The following is a 21,379-nucleotide window of genomic DNA, read 5'->3' on the forward strand; positions in this document are numbered from 1 at the left end:
AATCAATACAGGAGGGGTCAGTGGGCCCTGCTCGTTAGAGCTTACAATCTAGTCATCTCATTTGTTAGTTTTAGTCGTATTTTAGTCGACTATAGTATTCATTTAGTCAACTAAAATGTTTTAGTCGACAAAATTAACACTGCCTGATACCATGCAGGTCTCCTGCGGACCTGTCAGTGTACCTGCTTGCTCATACCTCGTACAAGGAAGCCAATACATTCTGACAAAAAGAATCAATAAACTACCACAGAGCTCACAGCACCATGGTAGCTCATTGAAAACTGCAAGCCAACAACCGCTAAGGCTGTGGAGACTAGTAGCTTTCCATTCAGAGAACACTCTGAATGAGTGACGTGGCCAGAGCCCCGCATAGCTGCATTTTTTAAAAATTATGACAGCTAGCGGGGGGGGGAGATCCCCCGCTAGTGGTCAAAGTGGGGGAGTGGGGACCTGTGTAACATGTTATGAAAGGTAAGCTCACCCTTCAAAACGACATTAAAAGAGATTTTTTTTTTTTTTCCAAGAATCATACTTAGATAGGTGGATGCTGCATCTGTCCCCCGGCGCCTCCAACAATGAGAACCAAGCGATTGAACATCGCTGATCACCTGGTTCTCGCAGCTCACCGAGAAAAGAGCTGCAGACTGTCAGTCACAGCTCTCTGTTCTGCTCCCTCCTCGCTCACTGGAGCGCTGGGCTGTGGGGGTGGCGGGGGCGGTCGGCTCAGGCTATCTGCGGCTCAATGAGAGGCTGAGCGGGGTGTTGGTCCACAGATCTGGTGGATCCCAACTCCGTGGTTGTGATGACGTGGAGCCTCGTCTGACTTCTGTGACATCAGCAGAGAGCGGACTTCAGACCGCTCTCTGCTGAAAACGGGTCACAGGAGTGCAAAACGAACTGCACTCCTGTGATCCTTAGGAGAAGCCAAGCCAATATGACAATATTATAATAATCTATACCTCAAGATTTCATCTGCCTTAACAGCTGCTGCCTGGCACTGAGTGTTGCTGCTTGGCTTAGTGTAAATTGTTATTCCACCCTGGCTTCCCCCAACTGTATTCCACTTAATGCGTAGGGCTTTGATGATTAACATTTTTCTTTAGCAGATGCAGGGGATGGAGATATCACCTTGGAGTTCAAATGAGGTGAGATTTACTAAAACAGGAACACACAGAATCTGATGCAGCTGTGCATAGTAACCAATCGGCTTCCAGGTTGTATTGTTAAAGCTTAATTGGACAAGCTGAAGTTAGAGCTCAGGTTCACACTGACAGTGGGAATGAAATTGTGCGAGTTCAGCTGAACTCGCACGATTTCACTCCCGCATGTCAGTCCCGACTTTGGGGGCATTTTCAGAGACATCTGTGCGGTTTGCTGCACAGATGTCTGGAAATCGCACCCCAAAGTCGCCAAAAGTAGTACAGAAACTACTTTTGGGAATTGGTGCAGCACCGCAAATGCAGCATCGCAACTATTCGGATGGTGCCATTGCCAGGAATTGCCGCCGATTTGGCATGCGATTTGACATGTCAAATTGCATGCCAAATCACTCCAATGTGAACCAGGGCAGAAGCTGATTGGCTACCATGCACAGCTGCACCAGATTCTCAGTGCACCAGCTTTAGTAAATCTCCTCCATTTGTCCATTTGATTTGGTGTCCAGATTGGTAACAACTAGAATCTTGGCACAGTACAGCACAAACTCCAGAACTGGTAAATGAGTTTACTTGATTATTTTTTTTCCTACACCAATTTGAAGCAGCTTGTACTTTTTACCTTGTGAAACGGGAGTGCAACTAAAAAAAAAATGTAGGTGGGAGATACAGAAAGTAACACATAATTAAAGTAAAATTCCAGCCTAAACCTAACTAGTCTTAAAATGTCCCCCCCCCCCCCCCCCCCCCCCCCCCAACACATATGCTGACTAACCTGTTTACTAATAATGTACATACTTATCTATTTTCAGCCCACTCTGGTCCAGTCACGTGATCTGGCTTCCGTGTCAGCCAGCAGCTGCTGCAGGAGAGAGGAAGAAGCGCAGACAACGGCTGGGACACAGGAGCCTATGGGTGACATCATTACTCCTAGAATGCCCAGCCATTGTCGGCACTTCCTCTCGTCCCGTGCAGCAGCTGCTGGCTGACACGGAAGCCAGATCACGTGACTGGACCAGAGTGGGCTGAAAATAGATAAGTATGTACATCTTTACCAAACAGGTTAGCCAGCATAGATGTTAGGAGAGGGGAGGGGATATTTTTAAGACTAGTTAGTTTTAGCCAGCAATTCTACTTTAAAGGTGCCCAGTAAAGCTATAGATACCAGTGGTACCACATCTGTCACTTTGCTAGCTCTGCCAGTCTGTTCAATTCCTGTGACAGAGCCGTAACAGTCTCCAGCACCCGCACTCGGTCCTTTGCAAGCAGACGAGCGCCACATCTCTGCATAAAGCGATCCGGATGCCAAGTCACTCTTTGCGCCCGCAGGTAGCGCTTATATGATGTGATGTCCGAGGAGTCTGCACCTGCTGCTATGAACCGTGCCATCTGCTCTGCAGTGCCACCTTGAACTGGCCAAGGGATGTCCTTGTAGCTCAACATACGAATACCCGTCCTTGTATCTGTGTTAAGGGCACTATCATTGTCAGTCACGTAACCACTTTTTTCTGTTGGCTCAACATTGCCAGTTCCATGCTTTGAGCCAGCCTCATGGCTTGTACCGGCACCCCCGAACACCTCCTGGCATTTCCTGTGATATCTATCACTCTTAGCCTGGTGCAGTTCTCTCTCCATTTGTTCTTTTCTTTCTTGGTATCTCCGCTCCCCCACAAGCCTGGAGGTGTCCTGCAAAGTCACAACTTTAGTCTTTACACTTGTATTATCATAGCGACAATTTCTAGCATGGTACTCTCTGTAGATACGATCGGCCCAGGATTCAAAGCTTTCCGTTTCGGGAACTGAATCCACGTAGTCATCATCTTAAAGAAAAAATTAAAAGTTGTGTTATATAATGGCAAATGTATCAGAAGTTGTTCGAAGATTGTGCAAAGCCGGTAATTTGCATATAAGGCTTGGTTCACATTAGAGGTCGACCGATATATCGGCCGATATTTGGCTTTTTTTTACTTATTCGGCATCGGCCAATTGTGCTGATAAAAAAAAGCCGATTATAACTTCAGCGGGACTTGGAAATGACTTCTGTAATAGAAGTCAATGCAAGTTTCCTGAAGTTATCTGTGGAGAGGATTCTCCTCCTCCTCTGGGCAGCCTGCCAAGTCTGATAAGAAGATACATTGTATCTCTTCAGGTTCTTTTATCTTTGTAGAAGTTCTCAGGTTAACCATTTAAAGACTAAACCTTTTCTGACACTTGTTGCTTACAAGTAAAAATCCTGTATTTTCTGCTAGAAAATCACTTAGAACCCCCAAACATTATATATATTTTTTTTAGCAGAGACCCTAGGGAATAAAATAGCGGTTGTTGCAATATTTTATGTCACACGTTATTTGCGCAGCGGTCTTTCAAACGCAATTTAAAAAAAAAAAAATACACTAATGAAATAAAAAAAAAAAATAAGCAGTAAAGTTAGCCCATTTTTTTTTTCGTCCAAAAGTTTTGATTACCTGTTTTTGTGTATTTAATATTTAAGATATAGTTTATTTTTTTTTAATCTAAATTATACATACAAGTGAACTGATTGGAGGTTTGTTTTGTTTAATAAATGTTTAAATGTAAAAAAATTTCTGTATCACTTATTACTTAAGGTTGCCTGTCACACTGGATCGGGCATGCGTTGATGGTAAAACGCTGTTAGTTTTAGCTGCGCTTTACCGTCATTTTAGCGGCGCTATTCGGCTGCTAGCGGGGCGCTTATAACCCAGCTAGCGGCCGAGGAAGGGGTTAAATGCGCCCATAAGGCGCTGCTGCCGAAACGCTTTGCAGGTGCTTCGGCAGCGGTGCGCATTCATTTCAATGGGCAGGAGTGGTGGAGGAGCGGTATACACCGCTCCAAAGATGCCACTTGCAGGACTTTTTTTTAACATCCATCCATCGCATCGCCTCAGTGTAAAAGCACTCGGGCTTTCACACTGAGACTGCAGGGGAGCCGTTTTAAAGGCACTTTACATGCGCTATTTTTAGCCCAAAAGCGCCTGAAGAACGCCCCAGTGTGAAAGGGGTCTAACTGTTAGATTTTATGAGATGAAGGGAAAAAAAAAGAAGAAAAAAAATTAATAAAAAAAAAAAATCGGCCTAATATATCGGCCCAAAAAAAATATCGGCATCATATATCAGCCATCGGCCACCGCGATTTCTAAATATCGGCATCGGCCAGAGAAAAACCCATATCGGTCAACCTCTAGTTCACATCTACAGGTGCGACAAAGCATGGCCGCGCTTCTGCGCATTGTATGTAGGGCAGGCCATTCATTTGAAAGGGCTGCCCTATGTGCAAAAAAGGGGGAAAAGGAGTTTGACACTTTTTTTTTTTTTAAAACTATGCATCACCGTGAGGTTTGGTGTGCACAAAAACACAAGCGTTTGCAGATGCATGGGGTATCATAGACCACTTAAGGACCGGAAGGATTTCCCCCTTCCTGACCAGGCCATTTTTTTGTGATACGGCACTGCGTTGCTTTAACTTACAATTGTGCGGTCGTGCGACTCTGTACCCAAACAAAATGTATGTCCTTTTTTTTCCCCACAAATAGAGCTTTCTTTTGGTGGTATTTGATCACCTCTGCAGTTTTTATTTTTTGCGCTATAAACAAAAAAATAGCGACAATTTTGAAAAAGATAAAACAATATTTTTAAAACAATACATTTCTTCATCAGTTTAGGCCAATGTGTATTTTACATATTTTTGGTAAAAAATTAAAAAATAAATAAATAAAATCGATTGGTTTGTGCAAAAGTTATAGAGTCTACAAAATAAGGGATAGATTTATGGCATTTTTATTATTTATTTATTAATAGTAATGACGGCGAGCTGCGACTTTTAGTGGGTCTGCGACATTGCGGCAGACAGATCGGACACTTTTGACACTTTTTTGGGACCATTGACATTTATACAGCAATCAGAGCTAAAAATAGCCACTGATTACTGTATAAAAGTCACTGGCAGGGAAGGGGTTAACACTAGGGGGTGATCAAGGGGTTAAATGTGTTCCCTAGGGAGGTTTTTCTAACTGTGGGGGCAGTGTAGTTAGTGGAGGAGGAGAGAGATCGCTGTTCCTGATCACTAGGAACAGCAGATCTCTCTCTCTACTTCCCTGTCAGAACGGGGATCTGTTTATTTACATACAGAGATCCCCATTCTGGCTCTCTGTGGAGCGATCGCGGGTGGCCGGCAGACATCCTGCATTGGCTCCGGCGTCACGCGCGCCCCCCATAGCTCTTAAGGTGGCCGATGTACACCTACAGCCTTTCGCATAGCCGTGCCAACCTGCTGCAGTATAATGACTGCAGCTGGTTGGCAAGCGGTTAAAAATGAATGGCACCACAGTCCATCTGCTAAATGCCAATGCATTTCTCTTGCGATTGTGCACGTGTTCCCAACATGCAAAGGATGGAACCTACCCGAAGACTGGAATGACATGGTATACAATGCATTTAACATGCACTGATGTGTGTTAAACGCACTTGCATTGTGGTGCATTGTTGTGCAGGTTTTTACAATGTTGTGGGGCTTTATATTTTTCTTTTTTTTTATCCTAACGCATGTTGTGACGTATTTCGCTGCATTTAAATGCAGCATGCCCTATTTTTTCCCATTGGGGTAAATTGAGCCCATTGCAAACAATGAGGGGAATTAACCAAAACTGAAGCAGCCAGCATCTGAAGCAGCTGTCATGGCAACCAATCAGCTTCTAGCTTTTATCCTCAAAGCTTAATGGAACAAGCTGAAGAGAGAAGCCGATTGGTTGTCATCCATAGCCACTTAAATTTTGATAAATTTACCCCCCCCCCCAATGTATTTTAGCTTCTTGTTACATTGGGTCTACATTGAGCAATGCTGCCCAATGCACATAGGGTGTGAAAGAGCCCTTAACTACTTCCCACCAACCTGGCGCATATATGTGGCCTATCGATAGGTGGGCTTTAACGCTGATCGGTCACATATAATTGGCCTTAGGTAAACACTTTACTGTGCTGAACGCACACTCCTAGCACAGTAATGGAAAGCTTCAGATGCATACTTGCAATCGGGAGCTTTCTGATCATGTGACCGCTGTGACTGCCAATCACAGTGGTCACATGATCCAAATGCCCGCCTCCCAGCATTTAGATCAACATAAAGGGTCGGGAGGCGGAGGCAGGAAGGAGTTAATAATCGATGTATTGGAAAGTGATAGTACACTGGTTTGATCAAAAATGCCAGTTGATCTTGCCAGAAATGCAGCGTTCTTGTCCCTTCCTGTGTGCTTAAAAGACCCTTATATTTCTTGTGTACTGCTATTATCAATCTACAATGTAATGGAGATGAACAAAGGCAGAAGTCCTGTGTCACAACCATGGCTTCCTCCATAAATACAGTGAAGGGGAGATTGTAGCCACCCAGGGACAGGAAGTATGTTATTTTCAGGATTATCAGGTGAAAATAAAGAAAAATAAGCTTGAAAAAAGGAAAACAGTGGCATCCACCGCCTCTGGCAAACTGAAATATATTATCTTTTTGCTTTTTTGGGTTTAAATAACCGTCAATGGGTAAGTGTTGCACTTACAAGTATTTATTGACCCCCCAAAGTGCCCTTTCATCTACTTTTCTCTCTCTAGAAGGATGAAGGATATTTATTCAGGCATCATCCAGGTTCCCATTCTACTTCCTGGACTGAGATTCTGGTTCAGATGACACCATCAGCATAAGGCTTTGATGTGATTGAGGCCTGTTCTGAACACCTGTAATGGGCTAGCACCTATCCCTGGATGAAATCTATCCAACCTCTGATAAACTAAGCACTCAAGTTTAAAAAGAACATGGATGGTAATGCACCATGTACAAACCTACACAGTAACATCGCCATGCTTCTATTGCACTCACCATCATACTGCCCATACAGCTCTTGGTATTCATCCATGCTCTCAGCTAAAAGCTTCTCTCTCCACTCTGTTGTCTCCTTAGATGAGGGATTTTTGTATGCCTTAGGGGAGCTTTCTTTTTCAATCATATGTCTCTCCTGTAAACCCAGAGAAAAACATTTTAAACACAAACCTAAGCAGTGGTCTCTCAGCAGAGGTCCAACAAACACCTGCTGAGTAAGAGCAAGAGTTCCCCAATCAGCAAGGAGCATGAAGTTTGATTGTAGAGCGATAGGTCTGACTCAGCAATAGGGTGTTTCAGGATGTTTGTAGTTTTAAAATGGCAGTTGTTTATGATACACAGTGATTAGCTACTAAATGTATTCTATTAGGGTTTATATATACATGAACATGCACCCTGTATGGGAGAAGTATGGGCTGGATGATGCCGATTTCCTCTTGAATTTCTTTCTGCCTGGCTTCACAGAAGTGTCAGAATTTCTTATCTCCACACTTGTCATGGGTCAGCGACTCAAAGCATTTACATGATATCCAAAGAATTAACCTTATCAAAAGGAGAGTTCAGAAATGGCAGCCTACATAATACTCTTAGAGCCCTTTCACATTGCAGCCAAGGCCGCGTTAGCGGTAAAGCGCCACTAGTTTTATCTGCGCTTTTCGGCTGCTAGTGGGGCGCTTTTAACCCCTGCTAGCAGCTGAGGAAAGGGTTAACACCCGTGTATCGCCGCTGCCGAAGTGCTTTGCAGGCTTTTCGACAGCGGTGCCCATTCATTTCAATGGGCAGGAGCGGCGTATACACCGCTCCTCCACCGCCCCAAGGATGCTGTCTGCAGGACTTTTTTTCCAACGTCCTGCCAGCGCAGCGCCCCAGTGTGAAAGCAGGGGAGGCATTTTTCAGGCGCTTTACATGCGCTATTTCTAGCCCTTTAGCGCCTGAAAAACTCCTCATATGTGACAGGGGTCTTAATAAAGCTGTAAGATGACAGCAATTATACATCCCACCACTGCCACCAGAACGTAATGATTGCAGTCTTAGCTTCATGCTGCGCAAAGCTTTCCCAGGATTTGAGCCTGCCATCATCACATTCTGGTAGCAGCGGTGGGATCTCAGACCACCTCCATTACATTCTGGTAAACAAGAAAGAAAGAAAAGTATTGTTGCGCTACTAAATAGATTTTTCTCTTAAAAGTGTAAATCAGCAGCCAGCATCACCAGTATGATAACCGTATACAAAATGTGATAAATAAATAAATGCAGCGCTAAGTGTCATTAACCATGCGTTTTTCTGTGGTTAAACAAACGTGTAATCAAACATATCACCTTTCATAGGTAATAAGGATGTTCATCCGAAAAAATGTGATGGTGATTCAAAAAAATATGAGTGAAAATAAACAACAAAATATAAGTGCAGTGTCTACACATATGAATCATCTAATTAGAATAAAATATGCCCCTGTAGATGGACAATCGTCCAAAACATGTCGGGTTGCTGACTGCTGTTACTCTGTTACCACGCTAATTTCCAATCCTATTTTTATTCAACTTGTGGTCACTTGTTCAACTTTTTTTATCTGATGCTTGTGAAACGTCTGCTGTACCGCTGATGATTTCAAATAAACCTGCTTTTATCGGTTCATGCACCATGTGGAGATTCCCTTTTTTTTTCCCTATGTGGATGACATTGTGACGTGGTGAGAACTACATCCTTTCGGCCACTAGCGTATTGGGAGAGGTGAATCCATCCATCCGATGACCTACAGTCTACCTCGTCTCTGAAGTCGCTAAAGTCGTTGTGTATGCAGTTTCCGTCTCTGAAGTCGCTGTGTATGCAGTTTCCGGTATTGTCCATTGGCACGCCTCACCGAGTTTCCAGTGAACACCCATAGGATCATCTGGATCCACAAGCCCTTATGACACCCCGCCGTACGGTGAGAGTGTCCATCCCTTCTGGTAAGCGCATCCACCTTACTATTTCTATATGAAATCTGTATGCAGGAAGATTGCCCACCAGGTGTAACAATCACTACGGGATCTCATCAGTGCCACAGTTTGCACAGCGTTATCGCTAGAGTTTTTTATGTATGGATTTTATTCCTTTATATACTACTATACACTGCTTTGATGTAGGGTGATATATATTATTCTAATTAGATGATTCATGTGTGTAGACACTGCACTTATATTTTGTTGTTTATTTTCACTCATATTTTTTTCGAATCACCATCACATTTTTTCGGATGAACATCCTTATTACCTATGAAAGGTGATAGGTTTGATTATATGTTTGTATAATCACTGAAAACGCATGTTTGATTACACGTTTGTTTAACCACAGAAAAACGCATGGTTAATGACACTTAGCGCTGCATTTATTTATTTATCACATTACATTCTGGTAGCAATGGTGAAATCTCAGACATCCTCCATCACAATCTGTTGAGGCCGGTGGGATCTCAGATATCCTCCATCACATTCTGTTGGCAGCAGTGGGATCAGATGGCCCCTGTCACATTTAGGTGGCAGCAATGGGACCTGAGACCGCGGTTGTCACTGGGTGCATCTCGCTTACTTAGGGGATGGAATGGGGACTGGGTGGGTTCAGTGAATTGTAGTGATAAAGTGATATTAAAGTCTCAAATAAAAAAAATAAATAAAAAAAGAAAAACAAAAATGTTATACTTACCTGCTCTGTTCAATGATTTTGCACAGAGAAGCTCCGATCCTCCTCTTATTGGGTCCCATGCCAGTGCTCTGGGCACCTCCCCCCTGCCGAGTCCCCCCCCCCCCCCCATAGCAAGCCATTTGCTATGGGGGGACTCATGCATGCTCTCCTCTGAGCCCCATTCTGTGTGTCAATAAAACACACAGAGCAGGACTCAGCCCCACCCTCCGCTCCCTCCTCAATGACACTGATTGAAAGTAGCAGGAGCCAGTTGTTGTTACCGAACCAATGAGAAGGTGGAGAGCTGGGACAGTCGCTGCTCTTGTGCACATTGCTTGATCGAGATTGGGCTCAGGTAGGTATTAGGGGGGAGAGCAGCATACTGAAGTTTTTTGACCTTCATGCATAGAATGTAAAAAACCTTCAGACTTTACAACCACTTTAATAACTTCCATGTAGGAGGATTGTGTGAAGTCTAAGCCCTCATCGATAATCAGATGTGCCGAGAGAGGCTGTTTTTTGGGAAGGTGTTGCCAGATCCCTATTCCGCTCCTCGAGTATCTATGGGACTTCCCCCAACAACCAGTCTGCCTTCACATGGTCAATTTCTGAGCTGGGTACAAGCATTCCAGGTATACAGGTATGCATTTTTACTCTGACGTCACAGCAGTCATAAAGTAATCGCACTGAACCACATAAAAAAGGTATGACAACAGACTATAGAAGAATAAATATTAAATCTCATTATTTAAAGATCTTAAAAGGGAAACTCCACTTATAGCACTGTTGATGTATAAAATGCCGCCAAAAATTGAATTTTCTCCTTGTGTGATTGGCGCACAGATTTTCTTTTAGGCATCCCCTGCAATAGAAATGTACGCTTTTGTGAGATACTCCTCAAGGGTTAAATACTTCTAAAGGGATGCAGACAATGCAGCTTGTTTAAATAGAACATAGAAAGGGCATCAGTGGATTATAATGAACCCCCCATTCAGAATCCGTATGCAATCAGTCTAGTGAAACAAGCAGCTATTTTTCACAGCAACAAATCATAGGAATCTGCTACAAAATTTGTTAAAATTCCTGCAATGTACATTAAAGTGGTTCTAAAGCTTAAAGCGGAACTCCAGCCCCCCCTCCAAAAATTAAAAGTCAGCAGCTACAAGTACTGTATAAAATACTGTACTGACACTTACCTGTCTCCAGGGATCCACCAACGTCGGCACCCCAGCCGCTTTTCCGATCGGCTCACGGGTGCTGCCCTCGCCATTCATGGTAAGGGAAACCGGCAATGAAGCTTTTTGGCTTTACAGCTGGTTCTCTACTGCGCAAAGCGCACTGTGCTTTCTAACTGGCCCAGCGGCAGAGGAAGGAGGAGGGGGGGCCAAACTTCCAGTGGACCTCACCACATTCCAGGTCTCCTGGAAGTAGGGACAGGTACCTGTCAAAAACAGGTACCCGTTCTCCCCCCCAAAAGGTGCCAAATGTGGCACCGGAGGTTGGGGGGAGCAAACAAGCAGGGCTTCCACTTTTGAGTGGAACTCCGCTTTAAAGGTTTTCTATTTTACCTTAATGCATTAAAGGTAAAAAAAAAAACCTTCTGTTGCAGAGGATCCTCATTCAGCCCCCTTATACTTACCTGAGCCCTATTTCAATCCAGCAATGTGCACAAGAGGAGTGGCTCTCCTGGCTCTGTCTCTCCCCGCTGTGCAGATTGATAGCAAGAGCCATTGGCTCCCACTCCTGTCAATCAAATCTTATGTGACAAGGGAGCAGGGGCGGGGTGGGGCCGAGCCCTACTGTCTGTGTCAATAGACAGCAGAGCTCAGAGGCAGCCCGCATGTGTGCCACCATAGGAAGCGGCTTCCTATATTGGCACATGAAGAAGAGGAGGAGCTGAGAGCGCTGGTGGGAGACCCCAAAACAATAGGATCGGGGCTCCTCTGTGCAAAACCATTGCACAGAGCAGACAAGTATAAAAGGTTTGTTATTTTAATTTAAAAAAAACTGGAGGCTTTAATATTTTAATCACCCAAGGGGAATTGTTTTTTTCCCTCAGTAAAAGTCAAGACATTCTTTAAAAACAAACTGATTCTTTTTTGGACCGATCTACAGTTGTGTATCAAAGAAAATGGGTTACCATGAGGTCTTCTGCTCGCCGGAGGATTTGACGTGGCGTTGTCCCCTGCTTGTTGGGAACGTCAATTGCCTGTGGACAATGTTTCAGAATTGGAACACACAGGTCTGTGTACACTGAGGAGAGAGGATTGGGGAATGATAAGGTCAGAATTATAACAGTAAAAAGAAGTAGCAGGGTGGCAGGAAGCAAACTAGTAGATGGAAAGACAACATATCACCAAGGCCCCATGTTTGTACCTCGATCATTGCCGTTTTAATCTCTTATGTGAAATTGATGAAAACTGCCCTTAAAATACTATACTTGTATGTCTTTATCTGAAGTCACATGACTGCTATCCTGCTGCTGGTCCTTTCCATGGTGAGCAGTTGGTGAGTACTTTCCACTGAGGAAAGTAAACAGGAGGGGGGCGCTGTATGTGCCTATCAGGTCTGAATGTGGTCGCGGCTCAGAGAAAATAACAGCGTATGTGCACTGAAGGAAGCTTTTGACAAGCACAGAACTTTTGCATACATAATGAAGCAGTGCAGCTTCTGGGAGCTGACTACATGCTTGAGTGATTAGCAAATTCAATGTTGGCCCAAACTAAGCTTATAGGTAGGGAAACAGCAGAATCACCAGGTATGTAATGTATTGATAAATTTAGGCTAATTTAAGTTTGCATATTAAATTAAGGTTCTTTTTGCCTGGAAAGACACTTTAAGGAAACATCAAGAGCGTAAAATAAGGCTTTTTCAAAGAAACAGGACAAAGACCAATGAGAGTGTGCAAAAAAAGGGTAGCAGTAGACAGAAACTACCTCTTATCTGGTTTGACAACAGTAAACTGAAACCTTGGTGCTAGATTATGAATGCCGCTCAATCTAGGGAAGCCAAACTCCCGCAGTCACCAAGAAGAAAGGTGCAGGCTGCTAAAGGTGCTCATCTGAAGCGATGAATATATAGAATCCAAGCAGTGCTGCACTCCCGATCAGCCAACCTAGTGTAGACTTGAAAATGGCTTCAGCCCATTAATCTGCAACAAAGCCACGCCTCCTGACATGTTTCACTCCGCCCACTGGATCATACTTATAGGGTAGTCCCTACCCTATGATTAGCTAACAATAGGTACTGTGCTGGAACCCGAAATCAACATTGCAGGCGGGTATGCAGATACTTGGAGAAACAGGTTTTACCAGTAAAAAAAAACAACACAGGAATCTACATGGTAGCCCACCCATCAAGCTAGCCCAGGGAGGGAAAAAGTGCCAGGAAACATACTGCACCCCCAGACCACCAACAAACCCTAGACAACAATGTCCCAAATGTGCTAGATGTGGCACAACATTTACTCTCACCGCTTTCAGTCCTTTGTCCAGAATGATGGGATGGTAGCCACAATCCCTCTACGCTGTCCTGGCCTGTAAACATCCCTTGTAATAGAAAAAAACCATGACAAGACCTCTTAAATATGAGATCTGGGGTCAAAAAGACCTCAGATCTCATATTTACACTAAAATGCAATAAAAAAAAAAAAAAAAAAAAAAAATGGCCCTTTAAGAGCTATGGGCAGAAGTGATGTTTTCACGTCACTTCCGCCCTGCACTGGTATGGAGACGGATGGGGGCCATCTTCCCCTCACTCGTCTCCATAAACAACACCGAGAAGGATCTGATCGCCTCCACTGCTACCGACGGCTCCGGTAAGCGGCAGAAGGCACCAGAGAGGGGGGGGGGGGGGGGAGCCCTCTCCCGCCGCCGATAAAAGTGGTCTCGCGGCGAATCCGCCGCAGAGACCACTATTATCGGAAACCGGACCGCCCGCCAAAGAAGAGGATACCGGGGTTATGGTAGCTAGCTGCTGCCATAACAACGATATTCCTCTTCAAAGTTAGGACGTATATCGGCGTGCGGTGGTCCGGAAGTGGTTAAAGCAGATGTGCCCCTCAAAAAGCATCCAAAGTGCACGGCGCTTTTCCCATGCATGAAGAGTTATGCGTGGTCATTGTTTGAATTACCTTGGTAACACACATCACTTCCTGGAATGATGCAAGACAACCGAGTTACACACCCACCAATAACCCAGTGTAACTATCTGCAGTAGAATCGCAGTCATGTGACTGGGTGGAAAGAAAGTTTTTACAAAAAAAGATTTTCCAAGCCATTTTACCTAATCATTGCGACCAGCAGAGAAATCCATAAGATGCAAGTGGCCTGTTTGCCGAGCCAAGACTTTACAACTACTTCAAGAGAACCTGTATGGTTGTTTTGTTTTTTTTGTATGGTTGTTTTTTTTTATTTTATTTTTATTGGTTGAACTAGATGGATTTGTGTCTTTTTTCAACCTGACTATATGTAACCTATCACTTGGCCACTAATTGGCAACATAACAGCATCCATTTAGGTTGGATTTAACTGTGACCTCTTCTTACCTCTCCATTCTCCCTTCTCCATCTCCTGGGCCGCCACATGTAGAGCGTTATTTCCCGCAGCGTCACACTGCAGGGGGTCAGCTCCTTTGCGGAGCAGTAGAAGAGCGCAGGCATTGTCAGGCATTAAGCAGGCAGTGTGAAGTAGGCTCTGTCCACTTGGCAGTGGCTGGTCGAGTTGCAGATGGCGGTGACGGCGAATGTAAGACTTCAGTCGCAGAACATCTCCCTTCTGAATGTAGCGCAGTGCTCGCAGTTCCCGGCGGAAAGACATGAGACCTACAGAACAAAGTACCAGAAACCGCTACTTCACATGTCACACATTCAATTCTTTTTTATTACATTTTATATGTACTTCTAGCGCGATTTATATATTTAGATATATTTTGGTTCACCATGTATATCCCAAAAGCCTTCAGAGCGGAGGAGATGTCATTATGGCTCAATTTGGAAAAACTTTTTTTTGGACAATTTACAATGCAGACGGGGGAGAATTGCAATTATGCCTCATGCATCTATCGAGTGAAGTTCAATTTCTAAAAATAAAATCCTTTTCATTGAGAAGTCAATTAAATCCAATGACTGTTATTTCCTGCGTGCCATTGCCGGCAGCATTAAGCCCACGTTCATATTGGGCCAATTTGGCATGCGATTTGACATGTCAAATCGCATGCCAAATCGGCGGCTACTGCCGGCAATGGCACCGTCTTTGTGGGGCCGCACCAATTCCAAAAAGTAGTTCCTGTACTACAAAAAAACACTCCATCCAACCCCTGGATCTGCAAGGGTTACATGCTTATCAACTACTTCAATACCAGGCACTTTCACCCCTTTCTGCCCAAGCCAATTTTCAGCTTTCAGCGCTGTCACTTTTTAAATGACAATTGCGCGGTCATGCTACACTGTACCCAAACTAAATTTTTATCATTTTGTTCCCACAAATAGAGCTTTCTTGTGGTGGTATTTGATCACCTCTGCGGTTTTTATTTTTTGCTAAACGAAAAAAAAAAGACTGAACATTTTGAAAAAAAAAAAGTTTATTTGTTTCTGTTATAAAGTTTTGTAAATAAGTAAGTTTTCTCCTGCACTGATGGGCACTGATAAGCTGCACTAATAAGGTGGCACCAATGAGATGACACTGACATGCCGCACTGAAAGGCGGCACTGATGGCTGGCACTGATAGGCATGACTGATGGCACTGGCAGGCATTGTTAATGGGCACTGATTGGCATATCCCTGGTGGTCTAGGGTGGCATACCTGGTGGGCGTCCTTTATTGCCATCCCTGGTGGTCCTGGTGGCATCCCTGGTGGTCCAGTGTGGGCATCTGCCGGGGGGGGGGCTGCACTGATAAACAATCAGCGCAGACCCCCCATCAGTAGAGCTGCCGATTGGCTCTCCTCGCCTCTGTCAGATAAACGGCTCTTCCTGTTTACATCATGATCAGCTGTGATTGGACATGGCTGATCACGTGGTAAAGAGCCTCCATCAGAGGCTCTTTACCGAGATCGGTGTAGTGGTGTGTCAGATTGACGCCTGCTGACAGTTATCCTGCTGGACGTCATATGACGCCCAGTCAGGATAACAGAGCCACTGCCCGGCTGTCATTTTGCTATAGGCCGGGAGGGAAATGGTTAAAGTAGAACTATAGGCAAAACTTTATTTTTTATTTTTGGATACAGTAAAGGAGGGTTATAACCCCTGTCAGAATTTTTTTCGCCATCCGTGTCCCATTGCGGAGATTTCCTTTCACTTCCTGTCCCATAGCCAGCCAAACAGAAAGTGGGAAGAAACGCCTGGAAAATAAAGGGTTTCCTTGAGGACCCCCCCCCGCCAGGTCACCAGAACTAGTGTTCCCATTGAAAGATTAACCCTCTATTACTTTTCTGGGAAAAAACCCAAATTTGGGATTTTCTTTTACTTTCAAGAACGGTAAACAGGACACAAAGCGTGTGAATCTCTTTAATGGGGGCACAGATGGCAATAAAAAACTGATGGGGGTTCTAATCCATCTCCACTCTATCCAAAACTAAAAAAAAAAGTTTTGCCTTTTGTTATACTTGGATAGGGCAATAGGATATAATAATCACCTTATTTCTCACTCCAGCAGGCCTTTAGCGCTCACCTCTTCTCTACGATGCTCCAGGCTGACAGCCGTCCTCATGTACAATGTAGGACTATTGTTTCTAAATTGTATGTGATGATGTCAGCATGGGACCGCTGGCCGGATTGGCCTTACAGCATGGAGGGAGCCTGCAAAGAAGCAAGGAATAACATAAATGTTACAGCATTTAACCCTTGCAGTGTGTGTGTGTGCGCATGTGTTGGAGAGTTCAACTTTTAAGGTAACCTTGCGTTCTATGTTCAGTTCAGTCCCAACCAGGAAACAAATCTACAGTAAAACCTTGGATTGCAAGCATAATTTGTTCCAGAAACATGCTTGTAATCCAAAGCACTCGTATATCAAAGTGAATTTCCCCATAAGAAATCATGGGAACTCAAATGATTCATTCCACAACCATTTATTCATAAGTCCTTCAGTTTATAGTCCATATAAAAAAAGATTATAGCAATGTGATAGGTTGTGTAACCATAAAATGTCCATCCACAAATGGAAGCCCCCACAAGGGGATTAGAAGCAAAATCCAGCAGGAGCTACAGAATATAAAAGAGAAGAGAGGCGCCTCTAAGTGTAGTAATATGTTTCTAAATGTTGTACCTTCATTAAATGTAACCATATTTCTACACTTAGAGGCGCCTCTCTTCTCTTTTATACTCAGTTGTGACATGACGCTACTTGTATATCAAGTAAAAATTTGTTTAAAAACTTTGCTTGTCTTGCAAAACGCTCTCAAACCAAGTTACTCTCAGACCAAGTTTTACCGTATATGCAGGTTCTCCCTGTGCTTGTATATCCTCCAAATACTTCTTTTTCCCCAAAGACATGCTAGTAGATTAAAGGGGCTGTAAAGGCTTTTTTTTTGTAAAATAACAAACAAGTTTATACTTAACCGCTTGTGCAATGATATTGCACAGAGCGGCCCCGAACCTCCTCTTCTGGGGCCCCCCACCAGCGCTCCTGTCTCCTCCTATTCTGCATGCTCTACCATAGCAAGTTGCTTGCTATGGGGGCGCACGTGCAGGATAGCTTCACTTTTTCCACATTTTTTATTTTACAGCCTTATTTCAAAATGGATAACAATCATTATTTTCCTCAGAATTCGACCAACAATACCCCATAATGACAACGTGAAATCATTTTGTTTGAAATCTTTGCAAATTTATTAAAAAATAAAAAAGTCCCATGTACATAAGTATTCACAGCCTTTGCCATGACACTCAAAATTGAGCTCAGGTACATCCTGTTTCCACTGATCATCCTTGAGATGTTTCTACAACTTGATTGGAGTCCACCTGTGGTAAATTCATTTGATTGGACATGATTTGGAAAGGCCCACACCTGTCTATATAAGGTCCCAGAGTTAACAGTGCATGTCAGAGCACAAACCAAGCCATGAAGTCCAAGAAACTGTCTGTAGACCTCCGAGACAGGATTGTATGGAGGCACAGATTTAGGGAAGGGTACAGAAACATTTCTGAAGCATTGAAGGTCCCAATGAGCAAAGTGGCCTCCATCATCCGTAAACGGAAGACGTTTGGAACCACCAGGACTCTTCCTAGAGCGGGCCGTCTGGCCAAAATGAGCGATTGGGGGAGATGGGCCCTAGTCAGGGAGGTGACCAAGAACCCGATGATCACTCTGACAGAGCTCCAACATTTCTCTGTGGAGAGAGGAGAACCTTCCAGAACAACCACCATCTCTGCAGCACTTCACCAATCAGGCCTGTATAGTAGCGTGGCCAGATGGAAGGCACATAACAGCCCGCCTGGAGTTTGCCAAAAGGCACCTGAAGGACTCTCAGACCATGAGAAACAAAATTCTCTGGTCTGATGAAACAAAGATTGAACTCTTTGGCCTGAATGGCAAGCGTCATATCTGGAGGAAACCAGGCACCGCTCATCACTTGGCCAATACCATCCCTTTGGTGGTGGCAGCATCCTACTGCGGGAATATTTTTCAGCGGCAGGGACTGAAAGACTAGTCAGGATCGAGGGAAAGATGAATGCAGCAATGTACAGAGACATCTTTGATGAAAACCTGCTCCAGAGCGCTCTGGACCTCAGAATGGAGTGAAGGTTCATCTTCCAACAGGAAAATGACCCGAAGCACACAGACAAGATAACAAAGGAGTGGCTATGGGACAACTCTGAATGTCCTTGAGCGGCCCAGCCAGAGCCCAGACTTGAACACGATTGAACATCTCTGAAGAGATCTGAAAATGGCTGTGCACCAATGCTCCCCCATCAAACCTGATGGAGCTTGAGAGGTCCTGCAAAGAAGAAGGAGAGAAACTGCCCAAAAAATAAGTGTGCCAAGCTTGTAGTATCATACTCAGAAAAACTTGAGGCTGTAATTGGTGCTTCAACAAAGTATTGAGCAAAGGCTGTGAATACTTATGTACATGTGATTTTTTTTTTTTTTGTTTGATGAGGCCATCAGTGCCTCATCATCAGTGGCACTTATTGGTGCCACCTACCAGTGCCGTCTATCAGTGCCTCCTGATCATTGCCCACCAGCGCTTTTTTTTTTTTTTTCCGAAAATTTTCTGTCTTGTTTTGTTTGTTTAGCAAACAATAAAAAATAAACCCCAGTGGTGATTAAATGTCACCTAAAAAATCTCTATTTGCGTGAAAAAAAAAAATGTCATATGGGTACAGTGTTGTATGACAGCGCAATTGTCATTCATAGTGCGACAGCGCTGAAAGCTGAAAATTGGTCTGGCCAGGAAAGGGGGCGAAAGTGCCCGGTAGGCAAGTGGTTAATACCGATTTAAAAGTTTAGTTGGTAGGTGGAGGCAAGGTAGGCCTGCCGGAAGAAATTAGTTTCCAGCAATCACCTAATGGCCCGTATACACGATCCAAAAATCGGACGAACAATACCACTTTTGATGCTCTCGTATGATAATCTGATCGTTAGTACAGAGCTTTCTAGAGCCAATCGCGACAGTTCATCCGATATTATCCGAAAATTTTCCTGGTACGATACCAGATTTTCGTTTAGTCAGTACAGTTGTTGTCCGAAAATACAATACAAACACCCTACAACACATGACATCACTTCCCATTTATTTTTTCTGTCGTACGAGAATTTTCGTGACTTTAGTAACCTATTCAATTTCTACTTGCGATCAGTAAGCGAAAAACGTCGGATGATCTGTCGTCCGATTTTTGGATCGTGTGTACGGGGCATAAAGGTAGACAGAGCAGGAGAAAGCTGGACAGATTGGGGTAGGGATTTCCAGAGGAATGGGGAAGCCCTGGAGACAATCATAGAAAGAGGTGGCGAGGGGGGTAGAGAGTCTTGGGAGGAGCAGAGTGGACAGTTTGGGTGATATTCTGAGACATGTTCAGTAATGTAATGGAGATAAGCAAAAGCAAACATATTTTTAGCCCAGCTTGGGTGACAACCATGACTCCCTCCATAGATGAGTGAGTGTTGTCACTCTAAGGCTGGATTCACACCTATGCATTTTTAGTGCTTTTTGCATATTTGCACTGCAGTCCATTCAACATGGTTTCCTATGGAACACGTAGTGCAAATCTGCAAAATGCAAAAAGCACTAAAAATGCATAGGTGTGAATCAGGCCTAAGACAGAAAGTGTGTTACTGTCAAGATTACTAGGTAAAAATATAGAGGGAAAAGCCATAAAAAAACGAATGCAGCCACCACATCTAAGCTAGGGATGAGCTCCGGCGTGTTCGCATGGCGCACGTGCCGAGCCCGCCAGGAAGTCGGCACGGCGCAGCGCTAATCACAGGCAGGGAGACATTTCCCGATCTCTGCAGCCGCACATCGGGAAATGTCTCACTGCTTGTGATTAGCGCTGCCCCGTGCCGACTTCCTGGCGGGCTCGGCACGTGCGCCATGCGAACACGCCGGAGCTCATCCCTAATCTAAGCACTGGTAAGCTATGGCATATTACATGTCTGTTCTTGGATTTGCATACCCTTTAAGTCTCCTTTACCTCCAATTTTCCCAGGCAGCCTCTATGAATTGCTCCAGCTGTGCCCAGAGTCCTGCAGGATGTGTCTGTGATCACCACTCACCCCTCTGTCTGCTCCCAGCAGCGATATGCACCATGATTTACTCTCCTTTCCCCATAGTACACACAGCATTCAGACACTTCCGGGTGTACTGGGAGGAGTCAAGCATCCCTTTCCTGTGCACTGCATAAGTCTTCCCACAGCAACAATGTCCATTCTTTTTCTTTCCGAGTGAGAAAGTGTTTCCCTCAGTATAGCCCTTAGGATTCCAGGAAGAGATTGTTCCTGGAAAAGTTCCCAAGATTTAAAATGTCCCTTTTCTACACGTTAAAGCAGACCTTCACCCTAGTATACGTGTTGTTAGAGATGCATAGCTCCCAACTATTCCTGATTTCGAGGGACTGTCCCTGATTTGGAGCAACGTCCCTCTGTCCCTCTTTCCTCCTCATTTGTCCCTTATTTTGGTCTGATCCATATAGGTGTATATAAAATGCACTTTTTATCTTTCAAAAAGTGTTTCCCAGTGCTAAACCTTTCATCTGAGTTCAAAATTGCTGCATTTGTAAATTTCAAAAGCCAATATAAAGGAATAGTGGTGTTAAAAAAAAAAAGCACTTGTGGGTTTAACTTTTTTTTTTGTATAATTCTCCTTTAAGGGGGCGTGGCAGGGGTGTGTCCTATGCCTACACACTTTTGCTAATAGGTGTCCCTCGTTCCCATCTCAAAAAGTTGGGAGGTATGGAGATGGACTTGGACGTGTTCGAAATCCCACATGTCCGATCCCGCCGGGAAGCCGACACTGCACACGGGTAATCACAGGCGCTGAGACATTTCCTGATCTGTGCAGCTGCGGACCAGGAAATGTCTCACTGCCTGTGATTACCCGTGTGCAGTGTTTGGATTGGACGTGTGGGACATCTCTACATGTGGTATTGCCCTGCCTCCTCCCTCCTTCTCTTACAATTGTATGTATGCTAGGTGTGATTACCCACTTAAAGACCGAAATAATTTTCCCCCTAAACTACTTCAATAC

The 21,379-nt window shown here is 44.2% G+C and overlaps 1 protein-coding gene across 7 annotated transcripts; it reads right to left on the minus strand.

Annotated features, from left to right (window-relative positions):
• Positions 1 to 2,224: 2,224 nt before the first annotated feature.
• Positions 2,225 to 20,528, minus strand: NFKBIL1 (NFKB inhibitor like 1). 7 transcript variants are annotated; one of them, XM_073598483.1, is made up of 6 exons: positions 20,328 to 20,514; positions 16,366 to 16,493; positions 14,244 to 14,519; positions 11,838 to 11,950; positions 7,036 to 7,171; positions 2,226 to 2,974 (listed from the first exon to the last, which is right to left on the minus strand). In XM_073598483.1, the coding sequence occupies exons 3-6, from the start codon at positions 14,512 to 14,514 to the stop codon at positions 2,337 to 2,339; spliced, it is 1,158 nt and encodes a 385-aa protein (XP_073454584.1). In that variant the 5' UTR covers positions 14,515 to 14,519; positions 16,366 to 16,493; positions 20,328 to 20,514; the 3' UTR covers positions 2,226 to 2,336. The 7 variants fall into 7 exon arrangements, with proteins under 7 accessions (XP_073454579.1, XP_073454584.1, XP_073454585.1 ...); XM_073598482.1 differs by having other exon boundaries at positions 2,227 to 2,974; positions 16,331 to 16,493; positions 20,410 to 20,528; XM_073598479.1 differs by having other exon boundaries at positions 2,227 to 2,974; positions 16,331 to 16,493; positions 20,328 to 20,513.
• Positions 20,529 to 21,379: the final 851 nt, after the last annotated feature.

Source organism: Aquarana catesbeiana, linkage group LG09 (assembly GCF_042186555.1).
Source record: "Aquarana catesbeiana isolate 2022-GZ linkage group LG09, ASM4218655v1, whole genome shotgun sequence".
In the NCBI taxonomy this organism is placed as follows: domain Eukaryota; kingdom Metazoa; phylum Chordata; class Amphibia; order Anura; family Ranidae; genus Aquarana; species Aquarana catesbeiana.